This window comes from Bombus terrestris, chromosome 4 (assembly GCF_910591885.1).
Source record: "Bombus terrestris chromosome 4, iyBomTerr1.2, whole genome shotgun sequence".
NCBI classification, from domain to species: Eukaryota; Metazoa; Arthropoda; class Insecta; order Hymenoptera; family Apidae; genus Bombus; species Bombus terrestris.
This window is the reverse complement of record NC_063272.1, coordinates 9,820,429-9,840,410: the sequence shown is the minus strand read 5'-3', so window position 1 is coordinate 9,840,410 and position 19,982 is coordinate 9,820,429. Positions and strand designations below refer to the sequence as shown.

Here is a 19,982-nt window from a genome sequence, read left to right as displayed (position 1 = left end):
GTGCTTTATAGGATTTCTCATATTTTCCTAGTAATCGGGAGAGCATAGAGAGAGAAAATTCTACCAGGTTTGCTTTTGAAAGAATTTAGAGGAAAATAGCTTTTCAGTCGAATAACAGCGATTCGATTTTTCAGCGTTTCGAAATTTTTATCGAAAATAAGAAAGTTTGAAATTTTGGTTTACTAATCATACGGAATTGCCGGTTAATTAGACGGCTGTAAAACAGAATCGTTTAGAGTTGCATTAGCGAGTAATTAGAAGCAGTTTACGCACTTCCAATGACTAGACAGAGAGACATAATTGATACAAGTTTTCATGTGATTAGTACTGTTTGGTAATCGTAATGGTACTTATCAAATTCTCCATTTGCATTAAAATGTATAAATAGTATGATGTAATGTACAAATATTCTATGTTGTTCCATTCCCATTACTCGGGTTCTATATCGAAATACGAACTATACGATACTATACTAACTATATATACGAACGAATAAAGTAAAATAGTGGAAAGAAAATATTTGTTCTTCATTAATGATTCATAAAAAAAAAAAAAACTGAAGTATTATTAAAAGAAACAAAAAATGATAGTAGGTATGAGTGCTATAATATACAATAATGATAATGATAAATGTCAAAGAGGGAAAAATAAAGGAAGACGATGTAGAAGAAAGTATGCAAGTACTCAATTATTACAATAATTGATTTATCCTGTTACACCAATCACGATTATTATTAACGACGAAACACACAAATTATTCCTCGATATTTAAGCGCATCGAACTCCAGCTGAATCGTCCCCGATATTTCAACGTCAAACAATTTTTTCGCAAATATAGAACCGTACCTGTATGAGAAGAAATCTATAATATCATAGTTATAAATAACGCTTGCCGAAGCTAGACGACTTGTCGTCGCCCATGTGAAAGGACGTCCTCACGATCGAGCAAGATGAAAAGAATTTCAACCGGTGGCTGGATTGAAAAATCGAGAAGCAGTTTACCGTCCGTTTTTAAGAGGATCTTGCCGCAACAACGTGAGCTTCTGCGTGACCGTGCTCGCACACGCGACCAAGAAGGACGCAACGAGCCTCCATCGAGAGATCGATACTCTCTATCCGCAATATGCTTCGCTGGATGCTCCGGAGAACGCCAGAGGAAAACAGATCCTTCCAGTTTTCTCCATGAAATACACATAAGCGTTCTATGATGTTACGATGCGAAAAGAAATCGCGTAGTATCTGTCCTTGAGCTTGCTCTTCAGACTTATATTCTTTACGGTTATTCGTAATTAAACTGTATAATATTTTATGCAAATTTTATGAACGTTGTTAAAGAAACGGAATAATGGTTGTATAGTGGAAAATGCCAATAGTGGGTACGCTATGATTATATTAGGTTGTCCGAAAAGTTTCTTTCGTTTTATGAGGAAGTGATAGACGCACAAAATTTTTTGTTTTATATTATTTTGTCGAATTACGTACGATCCATTTTGTTCTGTTGAGATGAACACCACGACATTTCACAGACTTGGTTTCACGTCTGTCTGAAGGTGCATTGTTGTAAAAAACACGTTTGCGAAAGGAAGACACTTTCCGGATAACCTAACCTACGTGAACATTTCAAGATGCAAACATACACAGAAATCACGTAAAATGCTAAAATATGTAAAATGCAAAATATGAAAAATATGAAAAATTAAAAGCATTAGAAAGCTATAGTGAGGCGTGGAAACATAGAATAGGCGAATATTGTAGTTCGGAAAAGGGGAGAACGTGGAAGATCTGTGAAAGAAACGTTAGAACGTTGAAACGTATGATGGAAGATGCCGCAGGGGTAGAAAGCGTGGAAAAGATTCTAAAGGATAAAAGATTGCATCAGATTAAACAAAATAGAAAGAACAGGGAGAGAAAAAATGTTGTTAAAAATGGTGGAAGAAATATTAAAGATTAAAAGGCGTCATAAGCAGACGGTTAGCAGTAAACTGTGGAAAATAATAGTTTAAGAATACGAAAAACTTCTGGCGTAGACTCTTAGTATGAAGTAATTAGATTAAGGATAGCGTAAGAATAAAGTATAAAAGAGTGAGTGAGATGATCAGATGAGAAAGATTGGAAAACTTGTAACCAAGTCACATTTCTTGGCTTCGAAATCAAATAAATCATTATTATTGTCAAATATCCAAAGTAAAGTACTTGTTATGATATTAAATAGACGAAAGAATTCTCTGCTCGGTTTCTCTTCAGTTTTATTCGCAAAAGTTTGAATCTATATAGACGTCTGGTCTAGCTATAACGCATTGCGACAATCTTTCAAAAGTAATAGTACTGCAACAATGGCAGAATCCAATTCTTATTAAACTTGGATAATTCGATGTCTATTAAAGCGTAATATTGGCTTGACAACTAAGTAATTGCGGATATTTTCAATACCATCTAATGACAGAATCCGCAATCACTTAGATGCCAACCCAATACAGCCTGACGATGGTTTTACGAATAAGAGCGACGGAATAGGACCGAAAACAACGTAAAAAAGAACGAGGGGAAAGGTTGTAAGGGTATATTTCGAGAGGATGATGATAAAAAGAAGAGAACAGGGTGTAAGAATGGAATATTTAGTAGCAAAGAGGAGGAGAGAACGTGAAGGATATAAGTGGGTTAAGAGTGCAGAAAAAGGTATAGGAAAGCGAAGTGACAGGGGAAAAAATGAAAAAAGCGGATCACGGGGAGTGTAAAAAGGGAGGAAACGAAGAATGAATTGATTACTCGGTTAAAAAAGAAAAGGAGGGAATACAAAGGGGAAGAAGATATCGGAATGAGTGGAATAAAAAGGAAATAAGATATAGGTAAAATATAGGAAACAGGGAAATAGGGATTTAGGATAAAGAAATGGATAGAAACAACGAGAAGAACAATGAAACGTTATATGAATCATATTCGTAAACAATATATTTCCGTATAATTTAATGTACATGTAGCAATTTTAAAAAAAAAAGTAAATTGAATAAAAGTCCCTTTATACAAAAATGTAAAAATGATAGCACGAATGTAGTGGAAATCGTAACAGAAGTAGCTTCCAAATATTCATATTATCATTCAATAAAAATGACTATGTTCTACATAGACATGGTAGTTTAGGATTCAACTCTCTGGTAGCCGAAAATGGTTCCGATTGAGTTTCCAATGTATCTTGGATAAAGTGGCAATTTGATTTGCAGCAGTTGAATAAATAGTAGCAGAGAGAAGTGAAACATTGAATTTTTTATTTAGAAGACAAGTAGGACAAACGAATTCTACTAAACTGGATTCTACTAGAATGTTAAATAGGACTTGAACTATAACATCTATGGTGTCATAGAAAGGGCTTATTCTACTATCTTAGGACCAAGAAGGATTCTACTACTTTAATACAGTTGAACAGGTCATAAATTCTATCATCTTTGTCGCACACACTAGTGAACTTAAGCAGGAACTGGAGAGTTCTCCTACTCTTACAAATAAATTTCCATCTTTATGGTTATCGTCACAGAACTCGAGAGCTCGGAGCGTTGATTCTGGAATATTACAATAGGGTGCAGCATTCTCCGTTCCTTTTTGTTTCAGCTATTCCTAGATCTTAGTTATTTATACTTTCCGGCCCCTTTTGCACAACCAAGTTAATATTAAAACAGTAAAAATTGGTCACTAATCGTCGGTATTAATAAACAAATGGAACAGATTTGATTCGAAATATCTGATTGTGATATTTCACGTAAACTTGTCAATTTACCAACAATTGATGATATCGTCAATTATTGCGCAAGAAACGTGCTAGTAATATTCCAACATAAAAATGGATATTACGTTGATAAGATTATGTCTACCCGCCATTCAAACCTTACGTTCGCCTACTCTCACAATTCGAACATAAAATCCGCCTATATACCGATAAATTGATTGCACGCGCGTGTAGCGCTCCGCCATAAAAATCTAAACTAAAAGTAAGAAAAATAAAGAACGCGCCAACTAAAATGAGATATAAAGCCACATAACTAAAAACTACAAGAGATGAAGTTAAATCAAGGCCGAGTTAAAGCAAACGAAGGAAGAAGCCAGAGAAAGATATTTCCAAGAGGAGGTGGAAGATCACGGAAAACCAGAAACAGGATTAAAGGCGAGGAAAACCATTCAGGAAGACGCAGAAGGAACAAGTCAGATGAGTCGGAGAAAATTGGACTCGGTTAAAGGAGAAACAAAAAGGAGATGTCGTGCAGTGTTCAAGGAAAAAGATAGCTGCTTCTTCGGCTCGAAGCGATTTAAGAAAAAAGCGAGTAACGAATAGGGAACGAATCGAGCTGGATGGTTATGACACACGAAGGAAGAAAAAAAAAGAATGACAAGGGAAAGATAAATTGGGGGCCATAATTCCGTGAAGGATCAATCCTTTGACCCTTTCTTATCGTTCTTATCGGCGATATCGTTCATCGGGTTTCTCTTATGTGCGTTCCCGGCAACTCTTATTTCCGGTTCTAGTCAGAGACACAGTCCTACGAGAAATACATTGTTTCCGGCTCGTTTTTATCGATATTCAGCCACGGAATTACTTGGAAGAAAACGACGATACGATTATCGAAACGCGGGGAGGGAACAATTTTATCTTCTTCTTAGAGAAGGCTCGACCATTCAACGTTAAGGTCAGATATCTTCTGTGATCCTTTGCTAGAAGAAGATTGGGAGAACGTAAATGGTCTCCGTAGTTTATGGGAATTGGCCTCTCGATACGTTTTCTTGACGATGTACAGAATAGAGAGAGATCGGAGTAGTTCGAAGAGGTCGGAAGCTCTTGCGTCAGTTTTGGCGATGATCGATTAGAAATATGTGTCTCTTGACAACTTGTGTTTAGCAACACGTTAGGAAGAAATTTATAGGACATGTTTGTAATCTTCTAAGCTACCTTCGAGTAAAGTTTTGTCTTATATCTGTATCGTTTCTATTCCTGAATCTTCGTATATTCATTGAATCACAAACTTGCAAATATTTCGTCCCGCGTGGTAATACATATTTCATTTATATTTCAGATACATATTTCATTTAGAGATATGAGAATAAAATTTTCATATTTATACTGGTCATTGCAAATTCATTTATTTCGATGGAATGACTTACACCTTACCAATTCGCAGAATAAAGCAAAAAGCACGAAAATGGTAAAATTAAGACTGCAAATTTTTTAAATGAAGAAACTGAAAAACTGTTTCATTGGAAAATCATATTAAGTATCAACAAGAGTGCAAATATTATGAACATAACAGCAATGTGGATATAAACAGAAAATATTGTTTCAATTGTTCGCTCTAAATATTCATATGTGTTATTAGTTATAAATTAACGACGGTTCATATCATTCTTACAAAAACGTTTGCAATATTCATGAATTATATTTAAACATATGAAAACGGTCATGAATTAAAACATAAAAATTCAATAAAAGTTTATTTATTACCAGAGGAAAATTAAAATTAAGGTACAAAATTTGGAAGATCGCGGCGGACTTAGATGCAGAAAATATCGTTACGCAAGCGAGTCATCCAAGTTGCACAATTTTTGGCAGCGATCGTCGCGAACAAACGCGCAATTTCCTTATAACTGAAAACTCCACGGACTCGACGTAACCCACGAGTCAATTAATTTCACTTCGTTAATTCGTTCGACTGTCTGCGTTGTTCTCGCTGACTCTTTTGTACTTCTGCCGTCCTTTTGTGGTCCCACTGAAACGATATATTCCCTTTTTGCTTGTCTTATAATTACGTCCGATACCGCAGCCATATCGCAATGAAATCATTTACCTGGTCATTGTTCCGCGGCTTGCGCACTGTAAAATGGTCGCGCAGACAACGTCTCGTTCGTTATTTCAGTTTGAAGGGCGATTGAACGCGAATGGCCAAGTTCTTTCAGTTCGAATCCTCACCAAAAGCGAATTTTGTAACGCAAGGTGAATATCGAGCAAAGATCGATGGTTCGGCGCGTTAACCCATAGTCGATAGAACATCTTCAGAAGTCGATCTCTTGCTTTCTGTTTCCGCGAACTTTCAGTGTCTTTGGGTTCGTTTGAAAATAAACGAAGAGTAAAATTCCTGACTCGGTTTGAGTTAGGTTCTGTAGTTATGAAAGAGGCCTGTGAGAGAGTGTGTGATTGCCTTGATTTCTGCGCTGTACGTGACGATTGTATGTACCTATTCGCGAATATAATTTGATGTCTGGTGCTCGGCGAACGTTGTGGTTGAATGTGTTCTTTGCTACTCAATGACGTTACCTTCTCGTTACGAGTTTACTGTTTAGGATTGGTAAGTATAGCATCTTGTTTCGGATTGATCGTGGTGCGAGTGTTAGAGGTAAATTAGATTTGGGTTTATACTATTTGTGGTGGAAGGTTTTAGGTACGGCGATGTGCAATTTATTATTATTATTTCTTACAGGTTCTTTCGTATATTCGGTGTAGAATGTAGAAATGTTGAGCTGCGGGGAATGCTACTCAACCAAATGAGAGGATAATGATTATGTTCATATAAAAATACCTAAGGAGTTGAGTATATCTTCTGGTTGTTGCGCTCTAGAGTGGCGTTATTTCTAGAGCAAAGTTTTTCAAGGATCGTCAGAAGTATCAGTTTAAACATAGTTAATGTTTCAGACAATTAGAATCAAAATTACCTAAGACTAAACTTGAAAATTTACTCGATTCATCATGTTGTTTCGTAAGTCTTTTCCCAGAAAGCTCATTAATTTCAGTTGAATTGTCAAAAATGTTTCTATCTGTTTACACAAATAGGTTTGTGTAAATTCTATTCTAATTGGATACAAATATTTTTGACAATTTAACTGAAATTGAGAAGCTTTCTGGAAAAAGACTTACGAGACAATATGATGAACCGAGTAAATTTTCAAGTTTAGTCTTAGGTAATTTTTATTCTAATGGGAATTTGAAGTTTAGTTTTAGAAAAATTCATTGTTATAAAAACCTGAATTATCTTCAATACTATTCGATCCTGATGTAGGACACGGTTTTTGGCTAACGAAGACGAAAAAGATTAAAACCACTAAACTTCCTGTCAGCAAACATCAATCAACACTGCCAACAACGTACTTCGATTTAAAGATATCCCTTTCTCTTCGCGATCCTGTCGCAAACTTGCCAAATGAGAATCTTTATCTATGTCGTTCCATCAACCAAGACAAGCATCGACTAAATAATTCGCTGCTTCGGCTGTAAACATGTGTCATGTTTTGTCACATGCTCTGACATGTGCAAAGAATCTGTGTCCTAATATCAAATGAAAATACTTTAATTTTACGCGACGTGTAATTTTAATTGGCGTAGAAATTTTGGAAAGAGCGCATTGTTTGTGACAGGCTGATATTTTTGTTTCGCAAAATTGGGAGGTAAATAAGATTGAGAAGATCGTGGATCACAATCGGGACGATTCTTCGGGGTACGTTGCAAAGCAACGCTTAGCTGCGCGTCTAATTTATCGGCTTGGCAAATGATCTTGCACCGTGTCACTGATCCAGACAACGTCGCTCATAGTCACCGTGGGTGGCATTAGTCATCGTGCCAGATTCTCTTGTCTTTAACTACGTTACTTCGTTTGTACAGATTAGTAGAATCGTCTTGTAATATGTACCGACCTTTGTCTCTTGTTAAAATTGTTTACCGCGTTCCAAGACGAAAATGATCGCCTTGGCAGAGTTTGGAGACGCAGTGAAAAAGTCGAAAGCACTGTTAAAATATATCTCCTTAATCTGTTGTAGAACTAAGTACAAACATATTTTTGTCGTTAACGTATAGTTAGATGTATCACGTGTTTACTGTGTAGAGCATAACTAATTCAATAGCTCGCGTCATTTTTTATTAGCATTAATAAAAGAAAATGATATGCAAGTCTATGAAAAATAAACAATTTTTTAATTCTGTAAATGTTTTTTTATTGGAGTTTTTATTTGAGTCGTAAATTATTGAATGATCGTTCGCGACTACAAAGTAAAGAAAATTAAAGTAAGAGAAAGAATTTGATACTAATCGATATAATATAATATTTTCAATCTTTAAATAGCAATTATGACTGTTATTTACAGTTTAGTTTATGTAGCGTCGTTATTTAAAAGATTTTAAAAGATTTTATGCATCTTTTAATGGAACTATTCGTTTTCTAAAAAATCACGACGTGCTCTAATTAATAATTTTTTTAGAAGATTTTCCAGTTCTCCCAACTTTTTCCTGCTCTCTGTATACGTGTATGCAAACTTCCCCGAGTTTCCAAGCAGGAAAGGAAAAACGGGAGGAAAAAAGTCGAGGTTATATCCCATAAAATGGAATTACAATGAAATTCTCAGACCACGTACTTGCAAGATTTCCCGATTCCACGTGCACCGCTTAAGTATGTACAGTGTATAAAACATATATAGTGTATAAAACGTGTTAGAGTAACATGGTCCCGGCGTTATATGCACGTTAGAGTCGTCCTTATTTCTATTGTGCACAGCAGCCTCTAGAAGTTGTAGTGCAGTCAGCCAAGCGCTATCATCCAATTCTTTGAAATGGCAAATTTTTCTGAAAGCACCTATGCTTTTCTTTTCTTCTCTATTATAGTTCTAGAAACGAGATATGAAGCGTTTAATTCTTCGACAATGGAGACATTTTACTGAGAAATGCGTTTCGTTTTAAATTTGGAACAATTTCACTTGAGAATGCACTGTAGATATTAAAAATTTCGAAAAGAATTTTTTAGAGCGCGCTGTATTTGCAAAGAAAATTAATTAAATAAGAAAAATTAATTCAAAGACGCATTGTATTTCTATGGAAATTTCTACTAAAAGTTCTACTTAAAAATGCACTCTATTTGCAAAAAAGACATATTAAGAAAATAATTACTTTAAAGATATATTTCTATAGAAAGTAAAAGTTCGATTTAAAGATGCATTCTGTTTTGTATATTTATTTATTGTCTAATATGTCAAAATTTCGTAATTGTAGCGACATATAAGTTTCGATGGACGATTTCTTTTCTTCAAAAACTACTTTATAGCGTAAACGTGCAAGAATATTGCAAAAGAGATTACTAGAAGGTAAAATTCGCGAAGCTAAAGCTTAGGATATACATAGGACACTGCGATTCTGTGTTCGCGAAATAGACTATCGTATCTAATAATAAAACGAAAATGGGGGTTCACAATGAGAGGTAATAGCGATGATAGCGGGTAACAGACACGCGGACAACGCATAAGCGCGCGACAAGGACAAAAGCGGACGCGCGCGTCGATCATTTTCCAAATTTCTATTAATCAGCCCTCTGATGATGAACAATCGTGTGACGAGTAATTAACCGCTACTCCGGTAGTTTCATAAATGAACAAAAGACACGCGTGCACTTAAATGATTCGACGAACTGTTTCTATTATTGTTGTTAATTACACGCGTTCTGTTCCGAACGAACAGACATCTTGGCATGTGACATTCGCTCTTGGATCATTTAATCGTTAAAAATGAATACACTGTATTGTAATTTCATTCTCTAATGGACAAGTTTCAATAAAAAATATTACTTCGGTTTGCAATTTCTAATTTTTTTCGTCCTTGAAGAAAAAGGAATGACGAGAAGAAAACGAGAGGAGGAAGAACTTCGGCCGAAAAAGATTTCTCCACTTCGCAATTTTTTTTTCTTTATTCTTTTCTTCCTACATGGATTCAATGATTGCATAAAATTTTAAAAACTTGTAGTTTTCATAACATTACGATAAACTATCATTTGGTACTTAACCCACTGACGGCAATATGGTTTTCGACTAATGTGATCCGCATAATCTTGATCTTCCATTTCCTAGCCTGGTTTCTCATCGTTTCGGGCTTTAAAAAATCTGAAAATATTCTCAGGTACTTAGTATAGTCTCTCGTTTGTTATACAAGTGATATTTCAACCAAGTGTTTACACCTTTCTGTAATGAAAATAAAATTTCGGCGGGAAGTTATTTGATAGTACACAGTATTGTAGTAAATAATTATTTAAAAAAAGTAATTGCAGGATTTTACCCACAAGAATATAAAGAAATTAGCTAATCCTTAGAAAAGTAATTAATCTGAGACCTATGTTTTCGGGATTTTTTATTGGATTATTTATTATCGAAAAACGATACGAGACGTTAATTTGGAAAATAAAATGATTCATAGAAACGAATTAAAAAGTTGAAAAAATAATTTATTAAAATTCCACAAGATTTTGCTACGGAATACATATATTTTACACGCAATTTTTACATCAGTGTCACTTATTTACCGAAAAGACTGTGGGCGGCAATACGGGTCACTGGAGGCACAGCGCTTGTTTTACCTTCGCGGTATTCGGAACTGAATGAAGCGAAGTAAACGGTACTTGAACAACCAAAGCCTTGTTGGTATAAGGTTTTTCAAGTGCGACAAGTCTGACACCCTCGTTTTGGAGAAAGTGAGCGATGAAAATTTCGTCTGAAACGCAAGGACCCATTATGCCAGCAGATGCTTAATAGGTTAAATAACAGTGGCAAATTGGTAGGAAAATTACGATTAAGATATCCTGAAATCATCGAATCGACGTTGATATGTCGTGACGATTCCCCTAGTCTTTTGAAATTACCATAATTTCGCTCATTCACGTGCCTCCGATAATGAACTCGGTGACTCGCAACGTGTCTCAGCCGGCGGCATCTCGCCTAATAAAACGAAAATGCACTCATAATCCTGTTATCAAGCCAGCCCGGTCAGGAACAATAGCGGCGACGCGCGTTCACGCGTATTCATAGCTACTTATACACGATTGTTCCCTAGGTCGTGGAATATGCGCGACGTGCATTAATACCTGTGGATACCCGCATTTGAAACAAACGGTTAATGTATACACGATGAATAAAACATAGCTTGGCCCTGCCCCTCCTCTTGACTTCTCCCATTTCTCGCCACCCATTCGCCCTTCCTTCGATATCGATTTTACTAACGCGGCCAAGTTTCGACGATTGTTTTCCGCCCAACCGTACGTGCACTTCGTCGATGCGCTTTCATCGGAAATAAATTGTTGTTGTGGGATTGTAAGTGGGCTGTTTCTTCTTTTTTTTCTTTTTTTTTTTTCTTCGATTTTGGAGAGAAAAATTAATTTATGTATTGGAACTAGTTTATAAGTCGGATGGGAAATTTTTAATGAAATTTGAGAAAACATTGGTATTTTGTTAAATAATTCATTTTTTTCTAGCTATTAGGTCGTCCGAAAAGTTTCTTTCGTTTTATAAAGAAATTATGGGTGCACAACATTTTCCGTTTTATATTATTTCATCGAATTACGTACGATCCATTTTATTCTATCAAAATAAAGATCACAGCGTTTAGGTTTCATGTTTGCATAAAGTTGTAAAAGAAAGACACTTTTCGGACAACTTAATATTTTGGAGCAGCGTTGCGAGCTCTTTTTTCAGAAAAGTTTTCGTCCTTTTCAGCGACCAGTTTCTTCGGGTAGATTTTACTTGAGTTTCCTAAAATCCTTGGGGATGCAATTTTTCGTAATTGTAATAATGATGGACGCTTAAAGGTTAGAAATTAGTAACGTTATATCGCCTGGTTTTAATCGTGAATATTGTTAAATTAATAGTAGCATTTATTAACATTGCAATAGCAATTGACAACGATCGATTATGTCCGTTCCATTCCTGGATTAGAATATACGCATTAAAACGAAGTTGTGATTTAATAGTATCGTCTGACGCCGTAAATCATCGTGCATAATAGAATCATCATCTCTTGTTTAGTTTAGTTTACATAATTCATATTAGATTTCCCAATTCTGAGTGTTGCTTTAATTTTAGATTAGCTTCTAACAATAAATATATCTATATATCTCCATATTTCGTATCTCCATCGATTTATATTTATATAGTAACTATTTTTAACTAAAAGCCAGTTACTAACACGGCCCAAGGTAGCGTTAGCGTAATGCGAAGTCTCAAACAACTGTACGCTTAATCATGAAACTGGAGAGGTATGAAAGGAAAGGAATTTGCTACTTCTCTGCCAAAATTCTCACTTTTATCGTCGACGATGCAACCTCAACAGCCTGTAGTTCGTATTAAACGCGCATTCCGAAAAACAGAAAAAGAGAAAACGGGAAGATTAATTACGTGCCGACCAATTGCGTTGAAACGTGAACGAAGATTTCGCGTAGGCGCTTTTGTTCGCGGTGCATGCCAGTTCCGCTAATTTCGTCGTCTCGCGTCGAGCCGGTCACTGCAATTAATTAACCAACGCCTGAAATAAAGCGAATAATGCTTCTTTCTATCTATCGCCATGAATGCCTTTGTGATCTTTACAGTAAAGTTCCACCGAACTTTGTATTTCATACGATGCAATGTTTTGATTCATTTCTATAGAATCGAGAGATTCTGTGGAAAATGATACGTATATTTTTATCCGTAAACGTTTATAAATATTGTTAATTCTATATACAGGTGTTCATAAAAATTCTCTATGAGAATCGATTGTAATATTTTGCCCAATAAAAAATATATAAATATTATAGTTGTTGGTAGTGATAGTATAATGTGTTATAATATAATATAGCGTAATTGCTATAAATTATTTAATTACCTTTGCGATCTTCAAAATGTGTTTATGAATTTTATTCATAAACGTTTACATATATTGCTAGTTTTATTTATAAATGTTATTGAATATTGTTATTTAAAAATACTATATAAATATAGAATAATTAAACTCTATATTGTTTCGTATAAACGACAAAAATTTGCATTATTAATGTTGTTCAGATACTTCTGCGATCTTCAAAATGTTTATAAATTTTGTTCATAAACGTTTACAAATATCGTTACTTCTACTTATAAATGTTATTAAATATTGTTATTTAAAAATAATATATGAATATAGAATAATTAAACACTTTTATTGATTCGTATAAATAACAGAAACTTGCCTTGTTCTGTATTAACATTGTTTAAATACTTTTGCGATCTCCGCGAAATATATGTTTGCGCGGAACATTTCGTATCCTCTGTATACTCTTTCCAATTCGTTTTCAGTCTTTAGGAATACAATCATGATAGACGAGTCTCATAATAACGCTATTTCAAAATGTTCCGCGCAACATACATAATATGCTCGTAAATGGTGTCTACATGTGTTGGAATTCTTTCGTTTTCTCTGTAGGTCTGAACACGAGGCATCGTAGTACAATTCGTTCGTTCCAACACGGTAAATGTAATTCATGGCGCGTTATAAATTATAGAGCCAGGGCGCGAAACCGAGAGAAATAGAGACTAGAGACGGAAAGACGGGCGGATAAATAACGCGTTTTCAGCTCCGCGCTGGAATCGCTCAACCGGGCCAGGCCTCTATAAAAAGCAAATTTCCCGGGAAAATAAAGCGGGTCGCCATCGATGTTCTCGCGTTGTTCGCTCGCGCCAACGCAACGCTACAAAGATCCTGGGAGAAAAAATACCCGCGATTTTCAGTCCGATAATTTTGAATCTTTTATTTTCCGCCCCAGGTCCCCCATTTAATCTATCGCGATTCGTGAATTTATAGAATTTATAGAAGCGTTCTTGCACTAAATCTATTATTCCCGATATAAATAACATAAATGTTAACGATATTTATAAACATTGCTATAGCCGGTAGAATCGCGTCAACTAAAATTCGTAAACTTCCATAGGAAATTGATAAATTTGTAAGCGTGCATTTTTTTGGCGATTCGAATGACTTATTTTTAAAAACTTGTTTCTCATATACCGTTCCATTTCCACTTCTTTATAATCGTTGGTTGTTGTTCCAACGTTAAACCAAAATAGTGTATTTAATTGGACGATAACTTATAGTCAAAATTCTATCGTGAATAAAAGATTATAGATATTGGTTACGAGACACGATATTATAGAAGAATATTGGCATATTAAAATGACAATTTGTCTCTTCTTTGTTGCAGTGCGTATTGTACCTGTGGGCACTTAAGCTGTGCCATCCAAACACACTGTTTCTTCTCAGAGGCAACCACGAATGCCGTCATCTCACGGAATACTTCACATTTAAGCAAGAATGTAAGTAATCTCGCTTTCACGAAGAACACGTCTCGAAAATGTAAGCGTTCGCAGGAATCCATGAATCTATGATCTTTCGATGAATTTTTCACACGTTCAACGTTTTTTAGAAGAATTCATAGTTCGATAGCTCTGTCGTTTGGAAATTCTTTGATTTCCAGAGGAGAAAATTATTTCGGTATATTTGGGATATTTGCTGGAGCAAAAATTTTTTTTTATCCTTCGTCGCCTTTTTTTCACGAGAGCGGCGAATTTCGGTAGATTTTCAATGGATCGCCTCTGGTTTCCCTCGGTTTCAATTCCCGAAGTTTCGTATTTCAAATTTCTACAAAATCACACCTATACATATATATGTATATATATACATGGTTAGCTATCTGAATAGAATCCAGGCTTTAGAATATTTCATTCCCATTTTTCGTGTTTTTTATTTTGTCGAACCTCGCAGCATTCTTTATTATGATGCTGAAATAAACCGATTTTCTATTCACAAACAGATTTCCTCTTATTAGGTATCGTACAAAGAAGGATTTTAATATTCTCTGCCTCTCTGTTACGTTCGTTTACTTTTTAAAATTGCACGTTGGTTTCCTACCATCTTCTTAGGCTTTAAATAATATTATCATTAAAAAGAATATTTCAATCGAAAATCCCAGTGTTTCTGCTATTTTCTTCGAATCTAAGCATCCTATATCGGTAGATCCTGATTCAGAATCTTCTTACTAGCTTTTTACTACTAACACATACATACTTTACATAATAGAAATTTGGAACGAACGATTTGACAAATAAGAACCTTGAACACACCTTTGAACTATTTACAGGAAATAAATATTAATAACTATGTTATGTATGATGATATTTGAAGCAGGAAATTTAGGAACAGATACGTAGAAATAAGAAGAAATAGAAATACGTGTTATCTCTATCAATGAATTCTAGCTTCTATTAATTTGCATAAATTTCTTTTCCAAAATTCTACTCACGAATCTCAATTTCCTTCTCTACCGTCAACCACGTAATTTAAATACTCCTGTTATTCTAATTGCCTAGAATTCACAGTTTTCTTCGAAACGAACATTGATTACAAACGTGGATTACATTAACCATCGTATGAATCATCGTGGTAGATAGTCAGTAAAAAATTTCATTTACGAAAAATGCCTGCTACCATCATACTAGATCGTTGTTCAACGAATTCTATAAACCTACGTACGTTTACAACACTAAGAAGTTGTTCATGATTTTTAACCGACAAGAAGATGAAAAAGTCATGCAAAAAATATTTCTATTTCCCGTTTCACTGTCAAGCACAAACATACACATTTCCATCTCTTCCATTCACCGAAAATCCAACAAAATAATACTTTCAGCTACCCGTATCTGCTTCTCTAAGCCCGGAAATCCAGCGAGATTCCTCGGCGAAATTCCATTTCGCCACGGAACACGTCAAACTGTCGTGAGCATTCGTGATCCGACGAAATTATCGCGGATCCGGGATCTCCAGGTCCAGGGACCATTTATTCAGGTAGCTTCGACTGGAGGTTCTCGCGCGATCTTCGTGGAATTGCAGGATCCGAGAGTTTCCGCGTGCAATCAGCGATATCTCGAGGCTCTCTGCGTGGCGCAGCCCGTGGAAAACCGTATCGATCCTTGGAAAATTGTCCGATACTGGGTCAAGCCGCGTGTATTTACGAGGCTCGTGTTAACCCGCCACTGTGTTACGCTCGCGATTTTAACCAACGCTCGTCGATTTGGAATCAGGTTAAGGTCAAAGACCGAATCATTCGATTTTTAACTCCAATGAAACTGTATGATCGTGCACTGGACGAAACTGAATCCTTTGGATTTATGCAGCTCCATCGCGATCAGCATTTTATAATCTTGTAATGGATTGTAAGTTCATTTTCAAACAGAGATGTGCATAGCGCGATATGGAATGAGGAATAAAATGTAGAACGATGGGAAGATAGGAATGAAATATAGGAATATTTCATGGAAGAGCCGGTTGTTGATTATTCGTTTCTTAGTTACGGCACAGAGAGAACATATTTTACGTTAAAAATATCTCCAAAGAACTTGAAATAATATTCTTGAAAATTCCCATGAATTTCCTGTCGCGCTAAAAAAATTTAGTTATCCTTTCTATACAAATCAAGCAAATTGTAATCTAGAAATTGCCCAAACAATTACGAATCTTTAATTTCAATAATTCTTTTCTAATTTCGTTCCTCAACTTTAATAATTTCGAAAGAAAGTTTCGACGTCTCGTCTCTCTCATTTAACAAATCCTCAATTCGAATGATTTCGTCTAACATTATTTCTCGATTTAAATCATTTCAAAAGAAATGTTACATATTTCGTTCATTATTACCGAAGAAAGGCGCGGTCGAAACCAACGATATTCCAATTCTCGTTTCTTCGATTCATTCGAATCCATTGCGAAAGCACGCCGTTTCTATGTTCGCTGCACGTTGAACGAACAAAGTGGTGAAACACACGGCCAGAACGAGAGTTGTTCGGCGATGATGCCGCGACGAAACTCGCAATCGTTTCGTTCTTGACTTATTTATTCGGGTCAAAAGCTCGCAAATGAGCTTTCTGGAGTGTCCCAGCGCGATGTCTGACTGGCATCAAAAGAAAGTCAAGGAGACGGAACTCGATCTCCTCGTTAATACAACGAGAGAAGCGTGAGCGAGAAAGGAGGCCGAGCTGAGCAGGAGGAGCGTGTAGAAGCGTGTTGGCAAGGATGATATTACGAACCATGTGCAATTAACAAGAACCAGGCAACCAACGAACGTAATAATCAAGATTCGCAGTTCTCTGCATTCGACACGTTTATCGCCGGTCTATTTTGGCTGATCGTGAGCCGTTGATTTCATTCTACGTTCTAGTCTTAGGCGATTCTAATTAAACGAGAATCTTTGAAATGTCTCTCTGCTTTTTCTTTCGAAAGATATAATTAAACAGAAACGTTAGCAAGTACAACGATTTCAGGAAAGTAAGAATTTTATTTGCTTGAAACGATACAACGAACTTCGAATTCCCTTTTTTCCCCTTAGATTTCCCTGCTATTCCCTGTTGTATACTGTCGACAACGAAATATCAATTTGATAATTCTATTAACACTAGAACCTTCTGTGATTCTTTTCTTCGTCGTTGTTAAGAACAGATCGCAATTTTTGGCAAAATTAATGTACACTTTCAACCCATCGCTTTAATCATATTATATTTAACATTTTGATGGGCGTAAATTTTACTGCCAACTGGCACTTTAATAGCTCAATTTATTGTTGTATAATTATGATCCATTTTTTGAAAAAAATCACATACAATTCATCTTCGTTAACCGAATCTTCATCATATTATCTTAAGTATTTTCGTACACTTATGCATTATATATGAATTTATTTATTTATTTCCTGAATTATTTATTTATTTGTTTCCCATAGGGTTACAGAAATTTGGATAATAAATTGTTTTCTCATTAGTGGATCATTAGACTCACAAATTGCCGGTCTTTTCAGTATATTTCTAAATCGTTTCACTCCGATAGAACACGATCGAATCTAGAAATCATTCGTCATCGGAGCGTCTATTAAATCACAAAAAAAGAGCATAAACGTGACGACAGCAGACGACAGGTGGCAGAGCAAAATCACGTTTACGCAATAGCGACCGTCGAAGTGTTAAACAGAGGTTTGTTGTTCTAGTATGTTAGTCCATGAAAGGTAAAAAGAACGTGAAGCGACTCTCATTGTTATCAGAAGCCTAAGATATTTAGTTTTATAGTGATAAAACGAAAAATAAACTAAAAAGACTAGTTTGATAAAATAATACGTAAATGTAACTTGTAAAGTAACAACACATACAATGATACAAAGTAGATAAAAAAGTAAATAAAAATAAACAACGTGATGTATTATCATTAATCAAAATTAACCTAGTCTCCAGCATTCGAGATGACATCGTCAATTATCCTGTTAGCTGCGGAGTTTAGTTTCAAAAACCTTTTAAGGGGTCGTAGTTAAAATCTATCGACGACGAGTATACACGTCGAACGCTCCTATTATAAATTTTACGAAAGAATTAAAGCAAAACAGGCAAGGATTACATTTATATTCGATAAAACGTTAATAATTCGTCGTTGAAAAAGCTATTGTTATTAAAAACTGAAAAATTGCCAATAGATAATAAAGTCAAGTATACAAAACAATTCATTGTTTGCATTGGGGAAAATAAATAACTCAATTTATAAAAAGCGATATATTATACGGACCATGACCGATATACCAAAGAGAATAATCATATAATCAAACTTTTTTTTATAAAATATATAATAGGTTTTAAATATAAAGCAAACATGCCACTAAACGTCATTTGTATTACTTTTTACTAGAATTTTCAGTTTTTATAGTCAATGGTAATCTTTTATTTCACGCGACGAGTATACGCGTCAAACGCATCGAGATAAAGCTTTGGATTGACGTGTATACACGTCGAATTCACTTAACTGGTCAGACATCATCGAACAAGGATGTAATAAAATTCATATACCAACTTGAATTATGTCAACTATATCGACTGTTGAATTATGTCAGCAGTAGATTCTTCGAGTAGATGGACAAAGTAAGGAAACGTTGTTGTTGAGCCTCCACGAAGCCATCGAGTTCAACCTCCGATCCTTCCTGTCTTGACGAACAAGAAGGATTTCCTGTCAATAAAACGACCTCCCTTGGAATCCTTTGGACAACCTGTCTGAAGATTTGTCGACGTTGAAGCTGGACAGATCGTTTCTCGTGGCTGATATTTGAGATCTCAACCGAACAGATCTCGAATTTGTTCTAGGATCGAATCTTTCGACGAGGAAAATCGTTTCGATCGTTGTTACAGACGTTAAACGAGGGGAGAACGTTAGAAAAGTGGAGTTTAGAAGACAGAATCGAGCCGGAAGTCGGTTAGTGGATTTAGAGAGTTGAAGAGTTCCGAGGGACACTTCGAAGTTTGTAACGGATGGTTCTTTTAATGGAGGTCTTAGGTTCGATTGTTTTAGATGTTTAGAAAGGTTGGTTTAGAAAGTAAATAGAGAGGAAGATAAAGAAAGTTGTTGATCGAGGCAGAATGGGGCGGCTGGCGTTCTTGTATGTTTTATGGGCACAAGGATTTCGAATGATAGCAGGTTTTTAATTAATGAAAGCTTTTTCATTAATTTTTCACAACTATGAATGTACGATAGCATACGGAAGTATTCGAACTTTTAAATATTTCAAAACATTTTAAAATCTCGATAATATTAATTTACTTAATTCTTATCTGGTTTTACCTGTTGTTAAATTTTTGTTTGCTTACTTTTCAAACGCGCAAATCAAACTAACAAATTAAGAAGAAATAATTTTCACTTTCTAATTCCCTTCTTCAACGACACTTTATATTTTATTATTTATTATTTTATACTTATTTTTAGCTATTTATTAATCTCTAATTTATTTCTTCAAAAGTAAGAAAGAAAGAAATAAACATAAACGAGGATTGGAATATTAAGAGAAAAACTCACAAAACCCAGTTAATTCAAGAAGCCAAACATGACAAAAAGGAATCCCAACTCTTTCTATTCTATGAAACGTTAAGTTTTCCCTTTTGGCTTCACTTTTCACTCGAGGCAACGAAAATTCCTCTATAGAGGGATTTATTATTCTCGGTGGACATACGGTGGCTGGGTACAAGAAACTATCCTTGAATTCGTCCTCCCTTTTACGATGTCCTCACGCACGTGCACACGGAAATCTGCACGAAGGTTCCATGGCCCGTCTACCTTGCAGCCCTTCTTTATTGCTCTCCAGAGTCTTTTCTTCCCTCCTCTTTTTTTATCTGCTCTCCCCGACCTT

The 19,982-nt window shown here is 35.4% G+C and overlaps 1 protein-coding gene across 7 annotated transcripts in view; it reads left to right on the top strand.

Moving 5' to 3' along the window:
• LOC100650999 overlaps positions 1-19,982 on the top strand; it is a 156,606-nt gene that overhangs the window by 64,035 nt on the left and 72,589 nt on the right. For all 7 annotated transcript variants that reach the window (XM_048405137.1, XM_048405143.1, XM_048405141.1 and 4 more), the window contains exon 4: positions 13,986-14,097. In XM_048405137.1, the coding sequence (XP_048261094.1) occupies positions 13,986-14,097 (112 nt within the window). The remainder of the gene's footprint in view (positions 1-13,985; positions 14,098-19,982) is intronic.